The sequence below is a fragment of the Rhinatrema bivittatum genome, chromosome 19, assembly GCF_901001135.1.
Source record: "Rhinatrema bivittatum chromosome 19, aRhiBiv1.1, whole genome shotgun sequence".
In the NCBI taxonomy this organism is placed as follows: Eukaryota; Metazoa; Chordata; class Amphibia; order Gymnophiona; family Rhinatrematidae; genus Rhinatrema; species Rhinatrema bivittatum.
Genome location: NC_042633.1, coordinates 26,056,222 through 26,082,397, shown reverse-complemented (window position 1 = coordinate 26,082,397; position 26,176 = coordinate 26,056,222). Strand labels below are relative to the sequence as shown.

Genomic DNA, 26,176 nt, shown 5'->3' with positions numbered 1-26,176 from the left:
CTGCCGCCTGAAGCGGCTGCCTCATTATAAATCCACCCCTGTATCCTATGATCCTCTCTCTAACACAGGGCCTGCTGGATAATGTATCTCATGATCCTCTCTGTAACACAGGAGTTGCTAGATAATATATCCAATGATCTTCTGTAACACATGGGTCTGCTGGGTATTGTATCCCATCATCCTCTCTGTAACATAGGGTGTGCTGGATAATATATCCTATGAACCTCTTTGTAACACAGGGCCTGCTGGTTAATAGAAACATAGAAATGACGGCAGAAGAAGACCAAACTGCCCATATTTATCTGTTACTCTTGGCCCTTAGTAACCTTTTGGTTCTATTTCCCTTCCATCCCCGCCATTAATGTAGAGAGCAGTGCTGGAACTGCATCTAAGTGAAGTATCTAGCTTAATTGGTTAGGGGTAGTAATTGCCACAATATGCAAGCTACTCCCATGCTTACTTGTTTACAAAAGCTTGACTAGTACCCACTTTCAACCTCCCTCCTTAAGTGGGATTCAAACTCACGGCCCTCGGCTTACAGAGACCCAACTGCCTACCACCTCCAGGCCTCGCCTCACTGATCTGGTAAAATGTATCCCATGATCCTCTCTGTAATACAGGGACCTGCTGGATAATATCTCCCATTATCCTCTCTATACGCCAGGGGCCTGCTAGTTAATATATATCCCATGAATCTCTCTAATCGTGGAGGCTGCTGGGTAATATATCCCATGATCCTCTCTGTAACACAGGGCCTGCCAGGTAACACAAAGCTTTATGGGAAAGGTGGTCCCTGAGACTTTTTGTTCCACAATTGCATACTAGGGATGGAGATCTATATGTTAACTTCCATTGAATATATATGCAAGGCTAATGGAAAGTTAGGTTGTGATATTTTCTGTTAGAGCAACATAACTGCACACCAGATCTCATAAGAATAAATACAGCTATGCTGCTATTGGTACAAGCCCTAGAGTTGATACACAAGGTGACAAGGTTTTGATTTGGATAGATATCTAAGTATAGTATGCGTGTATTTTTTTTTTTTTAATCTAAGGGGGCATTCAAGTTGTTCACATGGTTTTTGACACTTCTGCTTTGGTTTGGCAAGGAGAATGGACTTGCTCAGCAGAGAAAGAAATAATTTGAGTATCACTCACAGCATAAATACCCCATGCCTGTAGCTTTGATCTCCACACTGTCTAGTCACAGTGACCGAGGGGATGGGGAGAAGGGGGCCATATTCTGAGAAGCCTGGTTACTGATAGCCGACTTTGTGCCCATCTCCTTCTAATATAAAACACAAGGGAGATAAACTCTGCCTCACAGTGCAGCCGTGAGTCATGAGAAAAATGGAACAAAGCATTTCATACAACCTGATCTCACCCACAAACAGCTACCGTCACGTACAGATACATGCTCTTCCTTGCCGCCCTATGGACATATGCTCGGAAACACACACACAGGTGTACATATATAGAGGAAGGACAAGGTAGGAGAGTTTGGGCTGCATCTCTCAAACCTGGCCCTTCTGCTACAGGCAGGGCCAGAGACCAAGCATCTCTGGCAGTGTTGCTCCTCCATCTGGCGCTTTTCAGACAGCAGCTGTGACTGTGCAGTGCAGAACTTAAAATCAGAACAGAATTCCTAGCACCCATGAATGTGAGGAGACAGCAGATCATGTAATCCGAAAGCTCTCTGTACCATTCACTTCTCTGGTTTTTACCAGATCGGTCTAGTTAGCAGCAAACTGTTCACTACTCCAACCACTATCTAGCTTAGAACTGTGTTCAGAAATATTTGAGTATCTGGTGTGATGAGACCTAGGATAATAATCTGTTTGTGTGTAGAGTTACCAAAGTGTCTTGGCCACTGTTTGTGTATGTAAATGATGGAATAAGAGGAAGTACATGACTGTATAAATGATGGAATACAGAGTACATGAATGTATAAAGCATGGAATACAGGAAGTGTGGTGTATAAATTATGGAGTAACAGGAAGTGTGTGAATACATGCAGAAATAACAGGAAGTGCATGTGTATAAACGATGGAATACAGGAAGTGTGGGTGTATACCTGGGAATTTTTCAGTTGTGGTCACCCTGAGATTGCCATCGATTAGCAGAGGGTGGGAGGAGTTGGAAGGAATAGAATATGTATCAGCTTTCTCTCTTCCACCTCCCTCCCTCAATCCACACTTTCTCCCACTCATCCCCATCACCTGGTCCCCCTTCAGAGATGACCCCAGCATATTCCCCTTCCTCTTTGTTCCCACCCCCTATAAGTTTCAGCTCCATGACTTATGCATCCTCACTCTACCCTTAGCTAAGCAAGGCCCAAGTCCTGGAATCTCAGCTGCAGTTTTGTGTGTTTTGCGGCTACACTCGTTTCTCCTCACAGGCTACTTGCAGTATCTGCTCTAGCCTTACTCTGCTGCTCCTGTTTTCTGCAAGCTTACTGAGGAAGGGGCGTGGCTGAGCTATATACAGAAACCCTGAAATTTCTAGTGTTTCCCCGAGACCCTGCAATTGATGCAAATTCCCTGCCTGTATAAATGCAGAGATAACAGGAAGTGCGTGTGTACAAATTATGGAATAACAGGAAGTGCATGTGTATAAATGATGAAAAAGCAGGTAGTGGATCTGTATAAATGATGGAATAACAGGAAGTATGTGTAAAGAAATGCAGAGATAACAGGAAGTGTGTGTAAATGATGAAATACAGAAAGTGTACATATAAATGCAGAGTAACAGGAAGTGTGTGTAAATGAGGGAATACAGTGTGTATATACTTCTAGAGGTGACAGGAAGTGTCTGTGTGTAAATGTTGGAATAACAGGAAGTGCATGTGTATAAATGATGGAATAACAGGCAGTATGTGTGAATAAATGCAGAGATAACAGGAAATGCATGTGTGTAAATGCTGTTGGATTCCATTTTCTGGAGTGCTGAGCTTTGCACATTATTTCAGGTAGCGCCATAGAAGTGCCAGGCAGACAGATCTGGCTCAATTCCCAGGTCAGCTCTTTTGCTCCTGCAGTCAGTAGTGCTCACAGACCCAGGGGGAGGGAGTTTCTGTCACTGGGTGATGGTGACACCTAGAGGCAGGATTTAAGGCCCAGGACTGTGAAGCTTTGGAAAGATCCCTGCTGCTGCAAGGACAGTTGCAGAAATGACTGCACTAAAGGAAATTGGGAGGGGAGAGAAAATATAGATTTCTAATGTTATCTATTACAAAAGGAGGTGCAAACGTTACACATTTATGGCAAGCTGTCTACTTGTGTGTGTTGCTGGAGTGTGGCATGGGAGAGGTCCTTGACATAAATTGATGTTTTTATTGGGGCAATACTGAAAAGACAAGTACTGTGAATGGCAACTAGGTAGCAAGGAAGATGACAGTATGTAAACCAATGAGACGTGGAATAAAAGTTCCTCTGAGCAGGGCCAGTGCAAGCATATCTTCAGTCATGCCCCTCCTTCCTTCAACTTACCTATTAGCAGAAGCCGTGCACTCCCTTCTTTGATGGTATTGGCTCTGGCACAGTACCATTCTGGGCCTTGCAGTGGTGGAATTTGCCACCTGAAAAATGTTGCCGGAAGCACCAGCCTTGCCACCGAGTTAATGCTGTGTCTCCTTTAAGAGGATCCTCTGAGGGGCTAGTGGAGGGTATATAATTTCATGTTCAAAGGTTGGTGGAACTCATCATGGGGGTGGGATGCCTGGGGCACCTCTCCTTGAGGGCTCTGCAGAGGGATTTCCCCCTCAAGGGGAAAGACCTGAGGCTGGAATGGTGTCTCTTCAAGGGGAATAACCAGGGGACCTGACCTGGGTCCCCGCCGTCCATGGAAGATTGAGAGCTTGGGATACAGGGGAAATCCCTTTCCACTGCCCGAAGCTAGTGTGGGAAGGATACGGACATTTTCTGGGTGTGATAAGAAGAGTATGCTGTATCCAAGGAGGGAGTTGATGTGAGGACAGCAGGAAAGAGTTAAAGTGAATGGAATGAGAGGAAGCATAAGATATTAAGTAAAATAGTCTGCTAGATTGGAGAGCAGAGGTATTTCTCTTACAACAGGGGAAGAATTATTCCGATGATGTTAGGGCATTTGGTTAATGTTTTTTGTGCTGTTGTTCAACTTGCAGTCTTGCTGTGGAAGTCTGGGAACCCTGGAGTGTCTGTGTCTTTTCATCTCTTTTCCTATTTCGTACATTTCTGACCGCTGGAAGCTGTTGGTTACTGATACCTTGGTGTATAAGACCCTACTTGAATTCAAGGGGTGGGCACATTCAAAGCCAGGCATCAGAACAAAAGGGGAGACCTATGGGGTTGGGCGTCTATGCCTGCTCCAATTACCAGGCCCAAACTTCAGCAAAGCCCTGCGAGGCTGGCACTGCGCTCAGATTCCATTCACATTGCGTGTGCACTCTTTGACATGGCCCTAAAAGACCTTTTCTGGAGGGCCAGCTTATGGGCACAGTTCCTTATTCTACACAGCTTTTTAAAACTGACCCCAGTGGGATCCCCTCTATAGAGCTCATGGCACGTCTGTGTGTGTGTTTAAGGTCTGGGAGAGCAGGAAGTGAAGTTGCACAGTTTATGAATTGGGGGGGGGGGGGGGGGGGCGTGCACCCCTGCCACCATCTCCTGCTTTCAGGTGTAAAATTGGATTTCCCCCCCCCAGAGCTGTACATAGGGGCAGCAGCCGCACATTGTTTCCCCCTATCACTAAAGTTGCCACCTGACCCAGCTTCGATGTTGACAGACTGGTCCAGCTTCGATTTCACTCCAGGTCATTCAGATTTCTCTGGGAAAAGCAAGATTGTTCACACAAGAACACAGAAGCACTAGAGGGCAGATTCCCATTAGGTACAATAAGCTTGTGCCTAGCGGTGCTGTGCCACACAGGGTGCCTTGGGTTAAAACGGGGAAAGATACATTTATTTTAAAAATGATGAAGGCATCGACAATATTATTAAAAGGGAGTTTCCCCCTCCCTCCTGCTACCAGGGGGGAGGGCCACAGATGATCGACACTTAAGAGGCATGCCCTGGATGCACTAGGGCAAAACCAGAATGAACTCAGACTCGCAGTTGACCTGACTCACGTGATCGATTTATACGTTTCCCCTCCGCCTTCCCCCACCACCTTGCTGCTGGTCCCAAGAGCATGCCATGATATGTGACCAAGCCTATATAGCAAAACGAGGGAGCTCCCTCCACCAACCCTGGGTCCCTTTCCCACCTGATTTGCAGGACAGAATCCAATTGATGGTAAATGTCAAGATCACCCACAACGCTCGCTGAAGGCCTTCGCCCCTAGTCCCAGCTTTTGAACCAGGCAGCGCTCTCCTCCGCAGCCATCCTGCAGGAAAGCAGGGCCAATGAAAGAGTGAGCAACCTCTGGCAGCAGCCCCTCCGTCTGCTATAACTGGCACAGATGGCATGGCTCCAGGGCGCCTGGTGTCTCCATATTTTATACTCGCACTGTTAAGAGGCAGAAGATGACAATGCAAACACAACCAGAGTGAACACCACCCCCGTACCAGCTCGCAGACACTCCGGCAGTACGGAAGGGTCTTCAACATCCCGCCCCCAATGAGCTGGGGAAACGCTAACAGTCTATGAAACCTCCAAGGGTTGAACGTCTGCAGCCCTCCTGCCCTTGGCACCAGAGTGAGGAGGCTGAAAAGCAGACAGTATCCTTCCTAAATTATAAACGCCTTTAACATTTGGAAGACATTCTTGATATATACATATATATATCTATATATATCTATACACATACATATAAATATATATAAATATATATACACACACACACACACACACATATATATATATGTACCTACCTCTCTATATATATATCCATACAGATTTATTTTGTTCAGCATAAACTGCCCCTTGCCCCTGAAAAGAAGCAAGAAGGGGCAGTGTTTGAGAGCCCTTATAGACGCTGCACAGGTGCAGAAGAGGAATGTGGGGAGTCTGAGACCCCAACAAACCATCGTTCACACCCCTGACGTCCTGAAAATAATTGTGTGTGTGGGGGGGGGGGGGGAGCTGAGCCTACCACCCTTCCCCTGGATGGAAGTCAGCCATGAGAGAACAGGGGCACAGAAAAAGAGAGAACAGACAGTGCTTGGTGAACAGAATATGGACCATGGCGCTTCTGCCCATTCTCAAGGTGTGGACAGAAAGTGTTACCATGGGAAACACAGGCGGCTGTCTCTAAACACCATTGCAACTTCTCACTTTGATTTTTCGTCATAACTGTGCTACTCAGATAAACCAAAAGGAAGTAACACAAGAGAGGCAGATGTGCAGGAGAAAGGCCAAGCAGGAGACAATGAGTCTCAGAGAGAGTACAGCCAGGGGTGAGCAAGGACCAGAGAGAGAGAGAGAGAGAGTGCAGCCAGGAACAAGTACCAGAAACAGTTTGGCTAGGGGTGAGTGTGTACGAGAGAGAGACAGAGAGTGCAACAAAGGGTCAGTGGGTCTGAGAAAAATAGAGAAAGACCAGCAGTGAGCAACTCCCAGAGAGAGACTATGAGAGAGCACACAGCCAAGAGACAGCAGGATCCAGAGAGATAGAGAGTACATCTAGGGATGAGCAGGTACCAGAGAGCACAACCTGGAGTGAATGGCTCTGAGAGAGAGAAAGCAGCCAGGAACAAATACCAGAGACAGCTTGGCTAGGGGTGAATACGAGAGAGACAGAGAGTGCAACAAAGGGTCAGTGGGTCTGAAAGACAGCATGACCAGAAATGAGCGCACAGCCAGGAGTGAGCAAGATCCAGAGAGAGAGAGAGAGAGAGAGTACAGCTAGGGGTAAGCAGGTACCAGAGAGCACTGCATGGAGTGAATGAGTCTGAGATAAAGAGAAAGTGCAGCCAGGAGTAAGTACCAGAGACAGCTTGCCTAGGGGTGAGTGGGTACGACAGAATATGGCAAAGGGTCAGTGGGTCTGAGAGAAATAGAGAGAGCACAACCAGAAAAAACTCCCAGAGAGTAACTATGAGGGAGCACACAGCCAGGAGTGAGCAGGATCCAGAGAGATAGAGAGTACAGCTAGGAGTGAGCAGGTACCAGAGCGCACAACCTGGAATGAATGGGTCTGAGAGAGAGAGAGAGAGAGAGAGATACAACCAGGGGTGAGCAGGGACCAGAGAGCATAGCCTGGAGTGAATGGGTCCCAGAGAGGGAGAGAGAGGGAGTACAGCCAGGAGTGAGCATGATCCAGAGAGATAGAGAGTACAGCTAAGAGTGAGCAGGTACCAGAGAGCGCAACCTGGAATGAATGGGTCTGAGAAAGAGAGAGAAACAACCAAGGGTGAGCAGGGACTAGAGAGCATAGCCTGGAGTGAGCAGGTACCAGACAGCACAACCTGGAATGAATGGGTCTGAGAGAGAGAGAGATACAACCAGGGGTGAGCAGGGACCAGAGAGCATAGCCTGGAGTGAGTGGATACCAGAGAGCACAGCCTGGAATGAACAGGTCTCATAGAGATAGACAGTTCAGCTAAGGGTGAGCAGGTACCAGAAAGCACAGCTTGGAGTGAACAGGTCTCATAGAGATAGACAGTACAGCTAGGGGTGAGCAGGTACCAGAAAGCACAGCTTGGAGTGAATGGGTCTCAGAGAGAGAGAGAGAGTACAGCCAGGGGTGAGCAGGGACCAGAGAGCACAGCTTGGAATGAATGGGTCTCAGAGAGAGAGAGAGAGAGAGAGTACAGCCAGGGGTGAGCAGGGACCAGAGAGCACAGCCTGGAGAGAATAGGTCTCAGAAAGATAGAGAGAGACAGAGAGTACAGCCTGGGTGAGCAGGGAACAGTGAGAGAGAGCACATCCAGGAGTGGGCAGATATGAGAACAAGAACACAGCCTTCAGTGGGAAGATCTTGGAGACAGCTAGGAGTGAGAACATACCAGAGAGAGAGCATACCAAGAACTAAGCGAGTACCAAAAAGACAGCATGAGCACAGGGTGAACAGGTACTAAAGAGACAGCACAGCCAGGACTCAGTGGGTATCAGAGAGAGCACAGCCAAGAATGAGCAGATACCAGAGAGAGCACAAGCAGTGTAGGAAGCTTACATTAACAGAGTGTGAGCGTGTGTGTTACCCATCTGTATTCTCAGACACTACACTTTCAGTAAGGGACTCCTCAGTCTTCTCTGCTCTGTTATACATTCTCAAAAAAAACAAACTTCTGGCCTGTGGCAGTTGTAATAAACTTGGAGAAAAAGGGTAATACTTTTCTGAATTCCACCCCCCTCGCCTACATACACACATCTGCTTAACTGCAGCCTAATCATGCCAGTAGCAGAGATCTTAGAGATGGCAACTCAGATCCAATCCAACTCTTACACACCTTCTCTATAGTCTTCTGTAACTGGTAATTCTACAAGAGAGAGGGATAATGAGTAAGAGGTCAGTTCTGTACCCATGTTATTACGGCAGGAGGGAGGGGTGATAAGTAAGAAGTCCCTTTTATATCTATGGTACTAACTATAGAAGGGAAGAAGAGTGACTAAGAAGTCTCTTCAGTATCCATGATACTATTACAGGAGGCAGGCATGATAAGAAAGAAGACCCTTCTGTATCTGTGATACTACTACGTAGAGAGAGATGATGAGTAAGAAGACACTTCTTTATCTGTGATACTATTACAGAAGAGAGAGGTGATGAGTAAGAAGACCCTTAGATTGTAAGCCCTCTGGGGATAGGGAAATACCTAAGTACCTGAATGTAATCCACTTTGAAGCGCTGAAAAAAGTGCGAAAAGTGGAATATAAATCTAAATAAACTAAATAAACCCTTCCATATCTGTGATACTACTACAGATAAGAGAGAGGTGATGAGTAAGAAAACCCCTCTGTATCTGTGATACTATTAGACTAGAGAGAGATGATCAGTAAGAAGATTCTTCTGTATCTGTGATACTACTACAGGAGAGAGAGGTGATGAGTAAGAAGACCCTTATGTATCTGTGATACAACTACAAGAGAGAGAGGTGATGAGTAAGAAGACTCTTCTCTAGCTGTGATATCACAAAAGAGAGAGGTGAAGAATGAATAAGAAGTTCCTTCTGAATCTGTGATAGTACCACAAGAAAGAGAGGTGATGATTAAGAAGTTCCTTTTGAAGCTGAGATATTACTACAGGAGAGACAGGTAATAAGACCCTTCTGTATCTATGATACTACAACAAGTGAGAGAGATGATGAGCAAGAAGTTCCTTCTGTATTTGTGATACTACAACAAGAGAGAGAGGTGATGAATAAGAAGACTCTTCTATATCTGTGATACTACTACAGGAGGGAGAGGTGATGAGTAAAAGACTCTTCTATACTACTACAGGAAAGAAGTGATGAGTAAGAAGACCTATATGTATCTGTGATACTACTACAGGAAAGAGATGTGATGAGTAAGAAGAACCTTCTTTATCTGTGATACTACTATAGGAGAGAGAGGTCATGATTAAGAAGTTCCTTATGTATCTGGATACTCCTACGAGAGACAGAGGTGATGAGTAAGAAGAATTCTGTATCTGTGATACTACTACAGGAGAGAGAGGTGATGAGTAAGAAGGCCCTTTTGTATCTGTGATATTACTACAGGAGAGACAAGTAATAAGACCTTTCTGAATCTGTGATACTACTACAGGAGAGGTGATAAGTAACAAGACCCTGCTGTATCTGTTATACTACTACAGAAGAGAAAGGTGTTGAACCTTTCTGTATCTGATACTACTATAGGAGAGAGAGGTGTTGAGTAAGAAGACTCTTTTGTATCTGTGTTACTACTACAGAAGAGAGGTGATGAGTAAGAAGACCCTTCTGTCTCTGATTAAGAAGAACCTTCTGTATCTGTGATACTACTATAGGAGACAGAGGTGATGAGTAAGAAGAATTCTGTCTCTGTGATACTACTACAGGAGGGAGAGGTGATGAGTAAGAAATTCCTTTTGAATCTGTGATATTACTATAGGAGAGACAGGTAATAAGACCCTTCTTTATCTGTGATACTACTATGGGAGAAAGAGGTGATGAGTAAGAAGACCCTTCTGTCTCTGATTAAGAAGAACCTTCTTTATCTGTGATACTACTACAGGAGAGAGAGGTGATGAGTAAGAAATAACTTCCATATCTGTGATACTACTACAGGAGGGAGAGGTGATGAGTAAGAAATTTCTTTTGAATCTGTGATATTACTATAGGAGAGACAGGTAAAAAGACCCTTCCTTATCTGTGATACTACTACGGGAGAGAGAGGTGATGAGTAAGAAGACTTTTCTATATCTGTGATACTACAGAAAAGAGAGATGTTGAGTAAGAAGACTCTTGTATATCTGTGATACTACTACAGGAGAGAGGTGATGAGTAAGAAGACCCGTATGTATCTGTGATACTACTACAGGAGAGAGGTGATGAATAAGAAGAATTTCCTATCTTTGATACTTCTACAGAAAGAGATTAAGAGTAAGAAGACCCTTCTGTATCTGTGATACTACTACAGGAGAGAATGGTGATGAGTAAGATGTTCCTTTCATATCTGTGAAACTACTACAGGAGGAATAGGTGATGAGTAAGAAGTCCCTTCTGTATCTGTGATATTCCTACAGGAGAGAGAGGTGGTAAGTAAGAAGACTTCTGTATCTGTAATACTACTACAGGAGAGAAAGGTCATGATTAAGAAGTCCCTTCTGTATCTGTGATACTACTACAGTTGAGAGAGATGATGAGTAAGAAGAGCCTTTTCTATCTGTGATACTACTACAGAAGAGGTGATGAATAAGACTTCTGTATCTGTGACACTACTACAGGAGAGAGGTGATGAGTAAGAAGTTCCTTCTGATTCTGTTATACTACTACAGGAGAGTTGATGAGTAAGAAGTTCCTTCTGTATCTTTGATACTACTACAGGAGAGAGAGAGGTAAGAAGCCCCTTCTGTATCTGTGATACTACCACAGATGAGAGAGAGGTGATAAGCAAGAAGTTCCTTCTGTATATGTGATACTTCTACAGGAGAGAGAGATGATGCGTAAGAAGACCCTTCTGTATCTGTGATACTACTAAAGGAGGAGAGAGAGGTCAAGATTAAGAAGTTCATTCTGTATCTGTGATACTCCTACAGGAAAGATAGGTGGTTAGTAAGAAAACCCTTCTGTATCTGTGATACTACTATAGGAAAGAGAGGTGATGAGTAAGAAGTTCCTTTTCAGTCTGTGATATTGCTACAGGAGAGACAGGTAATAAGACCCTTCTGTATCTGTGATACTACTACAGAACAGAGAGGTAATAAGACCCTTCTGTATCTGAGATACTACTACAGGAGAGAGAGGAATGAGTAAAAAGACCCTTCTGTCTCTGTGATACTACCACAAGAGAGCGATGTGATGAGTAAGAAATTCCTTCTGTATCTGTGATACTACTACAGGAGAGATAGGTGATGAGTAAGAAGACCCTTGTATATCTGTGATACTACTACAGAAGAGAGAGGTGATGAGTAAGAAGACTCTTCTGTATCTGTCATACTACTACAGGAGAGTGAGGTAATAAGACCCTTTTGTACCTGTGAAAGTACTACAAGAGAGAGAGGTGATGAGTAAGTAAACCCTTTTGTATCTGTTATACTACTACAGAAGAGAGGCGATGAGTAAGAAGTTCCTTCTGTATCCATGATACTACTACAGGAGGGAGGAGATGAGTAAGAAAACCCTTCTGTGTGTGTAATATAACTACAGGAGTGAGGGATGATTGGTAAGATGCTAGACACCTTCTGTATCCATGATACAGTTTTTGGGTACTTGCCAGGTTCTTATGGCCTGGATTGGCCACTGTTGGAAACAGGATGCTGGGCTTGATGGACCCTTGGTCTGACCCAGTATGGCATTTTCTTATGTTCTTATGTTCTTATAAAAAGGGAGGATGATTATGAAGACTCTTCTGTGCCTATGACACTGTGGGATGTTTAGAAGTCTTTTGTGTAGAGTACTGCAGAGGATAGAAGGTATGGGTCAGAGGTGCCTTCTCTACCTATGATTGTAATACAAGAGGTAAAAAGTCCCTTCTGTATGATACTCCAGGAGGGACGAGGGATAGGGCAGAAATCCATTCTATCTCAATGTTGGCACTGTGCAAAGGGATGGCCACAGGACTGGAAAGGCATCCTGTGCAGTATGACTGCAGAAATGCTGTTCTCTGCTGCACTCTACCACATTCACTCGTCTGTACCAGTGTGCAGTACCTCCCTCCTCTGCTACCAGAAATTTCCTATAGGAGAGATAGCAGCCTCCCTGCAGAAACGACAGAAACCACTTTCAATCTCTGTCCCTGAGCCTGCTTGTTTGTGCTCATTTCTTAAGAAGCCCAGACAGGAGACACTGCTGGTCTCTGCTCTCTCCTGAGTTGCCTATCCTGACATAGGAGCAGTCTCCCTGTGCTCTCCTTAGCACGTGTGAGGGGTCTCGCCATTCTCTCCTCAGCTCTCTCAGTGCATGTATGGGTAACCCCACCCTGCTTCTTGGAGTTCTCTCTCCTAATATGGAGAAACTGTCTCCTAAGCTCTCTCTCTCCTTGCAGAATTGAGCAATCTTCTCCTGGTCTCCTGATCTTTGTCTCTCTGTGCACATGTCAATGCTCCTTGCACATGGCAACAGTCTTCACTGTCTCTTCTGAATGCTTTCTTTGCACATGTGAGCAGTCTCTCCATGTTCTCTTGCCTTACACATAGGAGCGGCCTTTCCATGTTCTCTCTTTGCACAGGTGAGCAGTCTCCTCCATCACAGCTCGCTCCCAGTCCCTGTGCTTTCTTCCGACTGCCCGTTCCTCTCCTTGGCACGCATGTGGTACAGCGCTTGCTTTCCCCCTTCCCCGAGGCATGAACTGCTCAGAGAAGACTGTGGGTGAAATCATTATCCGTGAGTGCGCAGGAGGCAGAGTGTGTCAGTCCGCAGCCTGTGACAAGTCGCAACTAATTCCACCAGGCCATGCTCACCCCCCCCCCCCCCCCCCCCACGCTGGTTCACAAGCTGGTGACGTGATCTGTCTTTAAAACTCTGCATTTTTTTTATTTTTAGTATCATTGCAATTCTTGTTAGGTTATTTGAAAATTTGTTTCCTAATATAGTACATGCGGAACGGTGTCCCCTTCTCTGCGACACACCGCTGACATCATTTCCAAGGTCCTGAGGGGGAAGGGGGATTCCTTTGGGAATTTGGCCAGCTTGATAATCACCTCTCCAGGAAGAATTTCAGCGCACGCTCAATGTTCATGCGGTGACCCACACGGGTCACGCCCAAATCTATGTAGTCCTCCTTGGTCAGGGACGGCAGGTGGCTCCCGTCAATTTCATTCTCCAAAAAGTGCTCACGGTGCTCCCCCAAATTCAGATATTCCAGCCAGTCAGCCACATCAAACTTTGTCCAGAAGGGCAGGGGCTTGGATGTGAAGGCCTTTTCCGTGGGTGGCGGCAGAAAGTGTGTGGGCGAGAGAGAACGCGTCCCAGAGGGAAACATAGGGAAGGGATCGCTAGCAGCTGTGGGGGACCCACGCAGGTCAAACACCCCAGTATAGACTGGGGCAGAGGGTAAAATGGGGAGAGAAGAGGGGCGAGGTGCAGGGCTTATTTTGTGCTCTGTGGACAGGGTGGAGGGACTGGGTGCTCGCCTCAGTGCAGGACGGATGTCAAAGTCCACACTCTTAGGATGCTTTGGGATCTGCTGTGAAGACTTTGACCAGTTATGGTACAGGCTGCTTACAGGTTTCGATGAAATCAAGGAGGCTGTAGAATCATCCGCCATCCTGAGAGAAACAAAGAATGATAAGGACACGAAAACACACATCCTCCCTCTCGTTTGTAATCCTATGAAGATCCACACACACACACACACCCCCCTTCAACTGTCTGTGATCCTATGAGGATCCACAGACACAGCCCTCCAGCTATCTGTGAACCTATGAGAATCCACAGACACACACTCCCTCCCTCTATATGTGACCCTATGAGGATCCACAGACACACACTCCCTCCCTCTATATGTGATCCTATGAGGATCCACAGACACACACTCCCTCCCTCTATATGTGACCCTATGAGGATCCACAGGCACAGCCCTCCAGCTATCTGTGACCCTATGAGGATCCACAGGCACACACTCCCTCCCTCTATATGTGACCCTATGAGGATCCACAGACACAGCCCTCCAGCTATCTGTGACCCTATGAGGATCCACAGGCACACACTCCCTCCCTCTATATGTGATCCTATGAGGATCCACAGACACACACTCCCTCCCTCTATATGTGATCCTATGAGGATCCACAGGCACACACTCCCTCCCTCTATATGTGACCCTATGAGGATCCACAGGCACACAGTCCCTCCCTCTATATGTGATCCTATGAGGATCCACAGACACACACTCCCTCCCTCTATATGTGACCCTATGAGGATCCACAGGCACACACTCCCTCCCTCTATATGTGACCCTATGAGGATCCACAGGCACACACTCCCTCCCTCTATATGTGATCCTATGAGGATCCACAGGCACACACTCCCTCCCTCTATATGTGATCCTATGAGGATCCACAGGCACACACTCCCTCCCTCTATATGTGATCCTATGAGGATCCACAGACACACACTCCCTCCCTCTATATGTGATCCTATGAGGATCCACAGGCACACACTCCCTCCCTCTATATGTGACCCTATGAGGATCCACAGGCACACACTCCCTCCCTCTATATGTGATCCTATGAGGATCCACAGGCACACCCTCCCTCCCTCTATATGTGATCCTATGAGGATCCACAGGCACACACTCCCTCCCTCTATATGTGATCCTATGAGAATCCACAGGCACACACTCCCTCCCTCTATATGTGATCCTATGAGGATCCACAGACACAGCCCTCCAGCTATCTGTGACCCTATGAGGATCCACAGGCACACAGTCCCTCCCTCTATATGTGACCCTATGAGGATCCACAGACACAGCCCTCCAGCTATCTGTGACCTTATGAGGATCCACAGGCACACACTCCCTCCCTCTATATGTGACCCTATGAGGATCCACAGGCACACACTCCCTCCCTCTATATGTGATCCTATGAGGATCCACAGGCACACACTCCCTCCCTCTATATGTGATCCTATGAGGATCCACAGACACACACTCCCTCCCTCTATATGTGATCCTATGAGGATCCACAGGCACACACTCCCTCCCTCTATATGTGATCCTATGAGGATCCACAGACACAGCCCTCCAGCTATCTGTGACCCTATGAGGATCCACAGGCACACACTCCCTCCCTCTATATGTGACCCTATAAAGATCAAAAGACAACCCTTCCCCTCTGTCTGTGACCGTAGCAGGTTCCCCTGGCACGCTCCTTCTACATGTGTCTCTATATGGATTCACAAAGAACCGCCCTTCTGTTTGTGACATGAGCGTCCACAGCACCACCCTCTGTCTGTGACCTTATGAGGATCCACAGACATGTACCCCCCCCTCCCCCCCCCCCAAGTTATGAGTGTAATGCACCAGCAACAGAGGTCAGGCAACCCAGTTCTTCCATACTGCTCTCTAGATTAGTACTCAATTATTACCTATGTCTTTGCAGAGAGCTGGGTCTGTCCGCAGAAAAGGATACCGTTGACTCCGGAGGTCTAGACCAGGACATGCCACTCATCTGCTGAAGTTTGGAGCTCAGCTCATTGATGATACCAGACTTCATAGTGGAGATTGGAGAGGTCTTTCCTTGAGGACATTCCTCCCAGGAGAGCGTTGGGGACTTCCGCTGGACCTCCTTTGATGGCTCCGGAGGAGTACACAGTGAAGACCCCTGAGATGGGGTGAGAGTGTATACATTGTCTGTGCAGGGAGCTATAGAAATGGTGCAGTTGGTGGCAGTAGTAGGATCCCTGAGTAGCCCTGGGGTCCTGCTTGGGAATGTTCTGGATCGAATCTTAGTCTGAAATGGTGCCTTATCTGTCCCAAAAGCTTGTCCATCTAGATAGGTGATGTAAGTGTCCAACAATTCTGTCCCTTCAGTGGACAGACCAGACATGCTGGACAGAGTCGAGACACTGCTAATGGTCTCAAGATGGTGGTCACTGCTGCTTCGGCTGTCAATCTCCTCAATCCCAGAGTCTGTCACAGTCTCCACAGGATCACAGGCTGGAATCTGAATGGCAGACACCACAGATGAGAAGTTGACATGAGGTTCCTTAGGTTCAGGAGTGCCCTGGGTCAGATTGGCTACCTCGCTGTCATAGGAGGTCAGGCTTGAGGTTGTAGAGTCTAAGGTTGGTGCGATGCCAGTGTCAGGTGCTGGGGGCACTGGAGGTGGTAGGGTGCTTCCTCCCCCCGGTGCGCTTGGTGGAGAATCTGGCTTTTCAAAGCTATTTGAGAACTCTAAGGGAGGAGGAAGAGGTTCTGTGAAGAGAAAGTCATCATCAGCATCAATGGAAGGTGCTGGGGGAGGAAGAACCAGGAGAGGAAGGCCATTTGCCTCCTTGCCAGGCTGGTTGGGTTCAGAGTTTGTGTTGGCTGCAGGAGAAAGCCGGGTTGCTGAAGCTGGGCTCCTCCCATCCTCCCTCTCCTCCGTTTCCTCTATGAAACGCACGTGTAGCTCTATCTTCTCCGACTCCTCTCCCTTTTTCTCCCAGATTTGCCCTTGATCCAGACCTTGGAGCAGTATTAAATTGGATGGCTCGTGCCTAGGACTCTCCTCCAGTTTTTTCTCTGGGCAGAGCTTGGAATCCATCTCTTTGCCCTGGCCCAGCCCTGCTCCCCAGAGCTTGTGAGCAGAGCTCCCAGGGGATCCTGAGGGGGACCTGCATGGTTCACTGAAACGTGGGGAGGGAGGCTGGGACTTTCTCTCCTCAGCTTCACTCCGGCTATGCTGCTGGGACTCCTTCAGCGCCCTCTCTCTGGCTGCCAGTGCGAGGCCCAGGGGTGAACTGGGAGCCAAGATCTTTCCTGTCAAAGGATGTATCAAGTTACTGGTCACAATCCCCGCAGGGCTAACGGTGGACAGCACTGTCCCTGCGGGACGTGCCTGGAGCTGGGGTAAAAAGGTGGAACATACAGTGCTGAAGGCGCTGGTGGTACTAGAGCTGCATACCTTGCCAGATTTGGGCTGGTAAGAATACCCACTGCCAAGATCAATACTGCCAGGTAACCCAAAATTGGATGGGACGTTCAGGTGCATGTACGGTTCACTGGCAAACATGCCCTCATCGATGGATTTGGAGTGCTTGAGCCTTGGCATTGGTAGGGGTGCCGTCTCGGCCTCGTCTCCCATATCCGTAGACAGAAAGAGGGCTGATTTCCTGCGAGCTTCACTGTACCACTCCCGGTCTCGGCGTGCGGCACCGACGAGCGCTGCGCCAAACTGGCTGGTAAAGTCTATGTCATCGTGCAGCTCCAGGGAAGGGATGGGGTCCGGCTGGCTCTCGGCCTCCATACTGCTCCCTTGGCTGCTGCGGCCGCTGCTGCTGGTGGAGGGGGCCTTGATGATGATTGTGGGGATGGGAATGGAGCTCTTCTCCTGTGGTTTTGGGGGTGGCTGCTGGTGCTGGTGATGCTGCTGGTGCTGGTGATGCTGCTGCTGCTGCTGTTGGTGCTGCTGCTGGTGTTGATGCTGCTCATCCTCCACCTTGACCTGCTTCATCAGTTGCCCTTTCCTACGCATTGCCTTGGCTGGCACATACATGGCAGTACTGGCTGACCTTCCGGGAAGGTTGAAGTAGCGAATCTCCTGGGGCTGTCCCCGCCAGCCTCTCATGCCGGACTGAGAAATCATGTTGACGTGAGAGTGACCTTCTGCGCCAGGCTCGGAGTCCCGGCGGTAAAACGGAGCCTTTTCCCGCTGCCTCTGCTGCTTCCTCGCTTGCTGATCGTACAGGTCACTCTCCTGGCGAGAGGCAGTGTTATACACCTTTGCCTCAGAGCTGGGATTAAAAGTGGACCTCACAGTTGGACCAATGCGGGCAGAGGAGGGGCCCGCGTTAAAGGGCGGCTCTGGGGCAGATGTGGTCGGAGGAGGCGGGATGTCTTCAGAGCCTGGCACAGAGAGACTGCGACTGAACTTCACTGAAGGCGAAGCTAGGAATGGTTTCTCGTCATCAATAGATCCTACAAGAGAGAGAGATGCAGGAGCCAAGCCGTGACATAGAAATCAAAGACAAAGGTTTGGAAGCCCAGCAAACCCTGCTGAACAGAGAGAATCCTTTTTCTGGCAATGGGAAAGCATTAAAAAGAAATATTATTGTTAAGATTAATGTGAGGCATCCCCTCTGTATGCACAGGGCAGATCAAAGGAGAGGACAGAGCCTCTAGCTCTTGAGCTCAAGCTGTCTGTTCGAGCACTGGGAGGTAGGACAAACTCCTCAACCTTATGCAAGGTCACACAAGGACTGGCGTATGGAGACCTGTAAGCAGATCCATGCCTTACCAATAGATCTTTGACGTAGCATCAGGGCTTGGGAAGGACTCGTGGACAGGTACGATGGCCTCTCATAGGCAGACTGTGGACTTTGAGACCCCCCAACCAGTCGATGCTGTTCAAAACTTGGCTAGAAAGAAATAAAAAAGTAAATAAAAGAGTGAGGTGTCTGTACAAATAAAGAGAGTCCTTGATAAAGCACAAGCTTCATGAACTACATTCCCTGAAACCCATGCTGCATGCAACACCTCATAGGTCACCCACTCTAACTACAGAAACATAAAATCCCACAGATCATCCATCCCAGCTACAGAAACATTACACCCCACAGATCATCCACAGCAACTATAAAAACATTATACATAGCAGATCATCCATGCCAGCTACAGAAACATTACACCCCACAGAGGTCATCCATGCCAGCTACAGAAACATTACACCCCACAGAGGTCATCCATGCCAGCTACAGAAACATTACACCCCACAGAGGTCATCCATGCCAGCTACAGAAACATTACACCCCGCAGAGGTCATCCATGCCAGCTACAGAAACATTACACCCCGCAGAGGTCATCCATGCCAGCTACAGAAACATTACACCCCGCAGAGGTCATCCATGCCAGCTACAGAAACATTACACCCCGCAGAGGTCATCCATGCCAGCTACAGAAACATTACACCCCACAGAGGTCATCCATGCCAGCTACAGAAACATTACCCCACAGATCATCCATGCCAGCTACAGAAACATTACACCCCACAGATCATCCATGCCAGCTACATTCACTTTACACGTCACAGGTCATCTAAATATTAGATTTTACAAGTCCACAATGTCAACTACAGTCACATCACACCTCACATGTCACTCATGCTAACTAGAGAAACATTACACTCTGCAGGTCATCCACACTAACTAACATCTCATGACACCGTAGAAGACACCCACAACTGCAGTCACATTGTACCCCTGCAGATCGTTTGCAAAATTACAGACACATTCACTCCATGAGATACCATCGCAAACCATCCCAGTACAGCAGACACATCACCCTTGTCAATTGCTAGAGGGCAAGGTTTTATAAAAGGTGACTCAGATGCAGGGGCTAGAGGAAGAGATGGAAATCTTTATAGATGAGCATTTACACACAAGGTCTAGAGTTTTACAGATGGGCATTTAGATGGGAAATTTTCACCAGCAGGGAGGACCCTGTGCTAATGAAGGTCTCAGTAACAGCCCTCTGTGAACGATCATCACTGCTGCATGCCCATACCTCAGAGGGATAGAAGTTCTTTGTAGTGCTACGAGATTTAGCCACAGATGCCATGCTCCCGGGACCACCTCCCTCACTCACACTGATGGTTTGCTGGGCAGCAGCGAGAATTTCATCAAGTTTATCTTTAACAACAAGAAAGAGGTTTATGCAGGAATCTCTGAGAGAAACAAAAAGGCAGAGAGCAGCCTGCTATAATAATATGTAGACACCCCACCCCAAAGGGCACTGTGTGAGGACAACAAGGGAGAAAGTAGCGTTTTATACAAATAGCAATATGTGCCCGCGACTCCTCCCCCTCTCCCCCAATTACACTGTGTGATAGCAACAAGGGAGAAAGCAGCATGCTATACCAATAATAATACATGCCCCAACCCTACTCCACCCCAACCTGCGCTGTGTGATAACAACAAGGGAGAGAGTGATGTTTTACACAACTAATGTTACATCCCTCCCCCACTGCGCGTTGTGTGATTAACAAGAGAGAGAGAGCAGTGTTTTATACAAGTAACCTTACTCTCCACCACAATATGCGCTGTGGGATTACAACAAGGGAGAGAGAGAGCAGCGTCTTATACAAGTAATGCTACACCCTCCCAATGTGTGCTGTGTGATTAATGACAAGGGAGAGCGCAGCAGGTTATATAACTAACAATACCTGTCCGCCAATCCTCCTCCAAAGTGCATTATGTGATAACACTAAGGGAGACAGCAGTGTTTTATATACTTCCCCCAATGTGCACTGTGTGATTAATAGCAAGGGAGAGAACAGTAAGCTATACAAGTAACAATATGGGCTTCCCTCAACTCCCTCCTCCCCAAAGTGCACTGTGTGATAACAAGGGAGACAGCACTGCTTTATACAAGTAAAGTTACACACATCCCCAACAACGTACACTGTGTGATCAATAAGGGAGAGAGCAGTGTTTAATACAAGCAACTTTGCACATCCCCACCAATGTGCACTGTGTGATTAATAACAAGGGAGTGTTCAGCATTTTACACATTCTGTCTTAGACCCCTATGTGTGCTTAGTGATTAATAGCAAGAGAGTGAGCAGCATTTTCCACAACTAGCCTTACACTGTGACGTGCGCTGTGTGATCAATAACAAGGGAGTGAGCAGCATTTTCCACAACTAGCCTTACACTGTGACGTGTGCTGTGTGATCAATAACAAGGGAGTGAGCAGCATTTTCCACAACTAGCCTTACACTGTGACGTGCGCTGTGTGATCAATAACAAGGGAGTGAGCAGCATTTTCCACAACTAGCCTTACACTATGACGTGCGCTGTGTGACCAATAACAAGGGAGTGAGCAGCATTTTCCACAACTAGCCTTACACTGTGACGTGCACTGTGTGACCAATAACAAGGGAGTGAGCAGCATTTTCCACAACTAGCCTTACACTGTGACGTGCGCTGTGTGATCAATAACATGGGAGTGAGCAGCATTTTCCACAACTAGCCTTACACTGTGACGTGCGCTGTGTGACCAATAACAAGGGAGTGAGCAGCATTTTCCACAACTAGCCTTACACTGTGACGTGCGCTGTGTGATCAATAGCATGGGAGTGAGCAGCATTTTCCACAACTAGCCTTACACTGTGACGTGCGCTGTGTGACCAATAACAAGGGAGTGAGCAGCATTTTCCACAACTAGCCTTACACTGTGACGTGCGCTGTGTGACCAATAACAAGGGAGTGAGCAGCATTTTCCACAACTAGCCTTACACTGTGACGTGCGCTGTGTGATCAATAGCATGGGAGTGAGCAGCATTTTCCACAACTAGCCTTACACTGTGACGTGCGCTGTGTGACCAATAACAAGGGAGTGAGCAGCATTTTCCACAACTAGCCTTACACTGTGACGTGCGCTGTGTGATCAATAGCATGGGAGTGAGCAGCATTTTCCACAACTAGCCTTACACTGTGACGTGCGCTGTGTGACCAATAACAAGGGAGTGAGCAGCATTTTCCACAACTAGCCTTACACTGTGACGTGCACTGTGTGATCAATAGCATGGGAGTGAGCACCATTTTACACATGCACTCTTAACCCCCCCCAACTTGCTCTGTGTAATTAATAACAAGGGCGTGTGGAGCATTTTACATAAACAGTTTTCTACATTTAGGATAAAACAGAAATGTTCTTACTCAATGCCATTTGATAAACTGTCTTTTTCTTCTCAGCTGTCTGTGCAGGTTCGTAATCTTTAAAAAAAAAAAAGGAGTCAGGAATGTTTAAAGAAAGATTTACCATCTTATATACAGCAGCAGGCAGGTATAACGAGAGCGTTGTCATATGCATTATCCTACAACAGAAAGAGATGTAACCGTTCCTTATCTTCCCCCTTCCTCCCAGTCTAATACGGTAACAGTGACTGGATAGGATGAGGATTAACTGTGCTGCTCCCTCCCTGCCATCTCCCGGTCATCACTATTTCAGATGACGTTTCAAAAGGAGGCCGAGGTGAAGTGCTATTCAGAAAGGTTGGCAAATAGGAATATTTGCTATTCCAAGCTGGAGCACAGGCACTTTTGGGAAGCCCAGTGTGCAATACGTGAGCTGCAGATTGTTATAATCAGCTTCATTAGCTCACAGATGAGCCTCACTATCACTTTTCCAACACACAACTGCAGAACAGGGATTCCCAAATCCTTCCTGGAGATCTCACAGCTACTCGGGATTTCACAAGCTTCATTTGCCTATGCTGGAAACCCAATATATGCATCTTGAACCCTGGAGACAGTTGCACTTTACACTTGACATCCACCCCTCTTACCCACAGGAGGTGTAGAGTGAGGCGGGGGGTGGTTGTGGTGTGTGTGTGGGGGGGTGTCGGATCTGCATTTGCAGGTCTTTAGGAATTGCTGAGCATTACGATATCTTCAGTTACTCCAACAAGGGGGCTCTGGATTCTGGTTCCTTGTGTACCTAGGGCATCTTCTTAATGAACATGGGAAATAAAAGGTGCTCCAGAGGCTGAAGAGATGGATCTGACAGATGATCAGGGAAGTCTCCGACTCACCCTCCAGATCCCACAGTAACACAGTGAAAGACGGCAGATAAAGACCAATGCGCGCCATCCATTCTGCCCTGCAAGTACTCCTGGCTTTTTTTTTTTGGGTAGTAGCGACTGTTGCTCCGTGCATGCTACCCCTGAGGTATAATAGTAAAGTTACCTCATTTCTTCATTTCCATTCTCTAGACAGCAGGGATCCTCTGTGTTTGTCCCAAGCTCTTTTGAATTCTATTACCATTCTTGCCTTTTCCGGGAAGGGCATTCCATTGCATCCACCACCCCTGACTTTGTTTCTGAGTCTTCCCCCTTGGAGTTTCCTATCATGACCCCTAATTTTACAATTTCCTTTCCATCAGAAAAAATGTGATTCTTGTGCATCATTAATTCCTTTCAGGTATTTGAAGGTCTGTATCAGATCTCCCCCATCTCAACTCTCCTCCAGGGCATACAGTCTCATCTCATATGGCTTTCCGTGCAGTCCTCACATCATTTTGGTGGCTTTTTTCTGAAGTGTTTCCATTCTGTCCTTATCCTTTTTGAGATGAGGTCTCCAGAACTGAACACAGTGTTCCAGGTGAGGCTTCACCAAAGACCTGCATGGGGTATTATCACTTCCTTTTTCCTACTGGTTATGCTTCTCTAAGTAGCACAGCTTCCCTCTGGTCTTAGCCACCACCTTGTCACATTGCTTCACCGCCTTCAGGTCGTCAGATACTATTGCCCCAAGGTTTCTCTCCCAGTCCGTGCACATCAATCTTTGCCAAACCCCAAATGCATGACTCTGCACTTCTTGGCATTGAATCTCAGCTGTTAAACCTTCAACCATTTCTTGAGTTTTTTCTAGGTCACTTCTCATTCTCTTTATTCCTTCCGGTGTGTCCACTCTATTGCAGATCGTAGTACCATCTGCAAAAAGACAAATGTTACCTTCTAATCCCTCTCCAATACTGCTCACAAAGATATTAAGCAGAACCGGTCCCAAAACAGATCCTTAAGGAACTCCACTTATCACTTTTCTCTCCTCAGAATAGGCTCCATTTACCACTACTCACTGACATCTGTCAGTCAACTAATTTGTAATCCATTCCACCACCTTGGGACCCACTCCCAGGCTTCTCATCTTATTCATGAGTCTTCTATGTGGGACCGTATCAAAAGCTTTGCTGAAATCCAAGTAAACCACATGGAGTGCTTGTCCTTGATCCAATTCTCTAGAAACCCAATCAAATAAATCAATCAGGAAAAACTATGTTGTCTTGAATTGCAGATAATTCATTATCCTTTCCATTAGCAGTCTCTCCATTAATTTTCCCACCACCGAGGTAAGGCTAACCTGCCTGTAGTTTCCAGTCTCCTCCCTGCTACCACTTCTGTGAAGCGGGATCACCGCCACTCTTCTCCAGTCCTGTGGCACCACTCTCATCTCCAAGCATCAAATGAACAGCTCCTTCAGGAGACCCGCTAGTACATCTTGAGGTGATTGCTCTGGAGGAGGGGGAGGGGGACAAAGTATTGATGAAACCTCCGGTGTGTTCTACAGAGCCAGACCAGCTTCTCGGCAGCCTGGGGGATGCTCAGTCAGGGATCAAGTGGCAACAATGGGCTTGGCTTGAACATATCAGGGTCAGCTCCCCTCCTTTTCCATGGGAGCTGAAGAAAAGAAATGAGAAATTACTACTTACCTGATAATTTCCTTTTCCTTAAGGTGGATAGATGGATTCAGGGCCAGTGGGTTATGCACCTCTGCCAGCAGATGGAGACGGAGCAAGCTGACGTCAAAGTATATACACTCCTGCAGTGACATCAGCCTGCCAGTATTCTCTTCAAAAGCAACTATGGACAGATTAGTAAAAACCTTGATTAAAAAATATATAACCATTTCAATACCCAGTCAAAATGAAACACTGAGCTCAGACACGAAGTATATTAACTCTAGTCTAGGGACTGGATGAACACTTACCAGTAATCCCCTGGAACACATAGCCACACAGGAGAACCATCACACAATCATTCAGCAGCCGAGGATGGGAAGCTGAATCCATCTATCCACCTTAAGGAAAAGGAAATTATCAGGTAAGAAGTAATGTCTCAGTTCCTAGCATGTGGATAGATGGATTCAGGACCAGTAGGATGTACCCAAGCTACTCCCGAATAGGATGGGAGGCTGCCCGCAGTCCAGTCAACACTGCACGTGCAAAGGCTGTGTCCTCCTGGGCCTGCACATCCAGACTATAATACCTGGAAAAGGTTTGTAAGGAGGACCATGTCGCAGCTTGGCAAATATCAACGGGAGGCAACAATCTAACCTCCACCCATGACACTGCCTGAGCCCTAGTGGAATGAGCCCTAACCTGAATAGGCAACGGTTTTTCAGCATTCACATACATGGCCGTGACCACCTCCTTAATCCAGCGGGCTATTGTAGCCCACGAAGCTGGTTCGCCCTGCTTCCTTCCACCATGAAGGACAAAAACAGGTGATCAATCTTTCGGAAAGGTTTAGAAACTTCCAGATACCGCACAACATGTTTCTATACATCCAAGGAATGCAACAGGCAATATTCTTCTGCATCTCTTTCCTTATCCAAGGACAGCAAGGAAATGAATTGATTCAAGTGAAAATCTGAGACCCCTTTAGGCAAGAATGAAGGAACAGTACGCAGCTATATCGCTCCTGGATTCACCCGAAGGAATGGCTCCCAGCAAGACAAGGCCTGCAGCTCGGAAATTTGACACGCAGAACATATCGACACAAAAACACTGTTTTCAAGGTCAATAACTGCAAGGAAAGGCTATGCAGCAGTCGAAATGTAGGGCCCGCCAAGAAATCCAACACCAGGTTAAGACTCCGCAAGGGAGGATGAAGACGTTTCACTCCCTTCAAGAAATGGGCCACATTAGGATGAGACGATAAAGATTCACCATCCACCTGGCCCCTGAAACAGGCAAGAATTAAAGGCCAACCTTTTATTTAACAGATCCTGTAAAAATTCCAAAATGAGCAGGATCTTAACTGAACGAGGAAGCACTCCTCGATCCTTACACCAAGCCTCAAACATTTGCCAAACCCGCACATAGGCTAAAGATGTGGAGAACTTTCGAGCTCGTAGCAAGGTGGCAATCTCCATAGAAGAATATCCACGCTTCAACAAGCGAGCCCTCTCAAGGACTATACCATAAGACAAAACAGAATCAGATCTTCGTGAAGGACAGACCCCTGCTGCAACAGATTCTTGTGTGGTGGAAGACGAAGGGGGTTCTCTACCAGGAGTCTTTGCAGATCTGCATAACATGGTTTTCTGGGCCAATCCGCTGCCACTAGGAGCACCATCTCCCTGTAGCCTTCGATCCTGCAAACTATTCTGCCCAACATGGGCCATGGGGGAAAGGCATACGGCAGCTTGTCTTCTGGCCAG

The 26,176-nt window shown here is 47.1% G+C and overlaps 1 protein-coding gene across 1 annotated transcript in view; it reads right to left on the bottom strand.

Moving 5' to 3' along the window:
• Window positions 1-12,988: 12,988 nt before the first annotated feature.
• Window positions 12,989-26,176, bottom strand: part of SHANK1 (SH3 and multiple ankyrin repeat domains 1) — a 129,110-nt gene continuing 115,922 nt past the window's right edge. The window contains exons 21-25 of the mRNA XM_029585256.1: window positions 21,893-21,949; window positions 19,738-19,862; window positions 18,473-18,593; window positions 15,621-18,153; window positions 12,989-13,804 (exon numbers count right to left, since the gene is read on the bottom strand). Coding sequence (XP_029441116.1) covers window positions 13,234-13,804; window positions 15,621-18,153; window positions 18,473-18,593; window positions 19,738-19,862; window positions 21,893-21,949 — 3,407 coding nt within the window. The 3' untranslated portion in view covers window positions 12,989-13,233. The remainder of the gene's footprint in view (window positions 13,805-15,620; window positions 18,154-18,472; window positions 18,594-19,737; window positions 19,863-21,892; window positions 21,950-26,176) is intronic.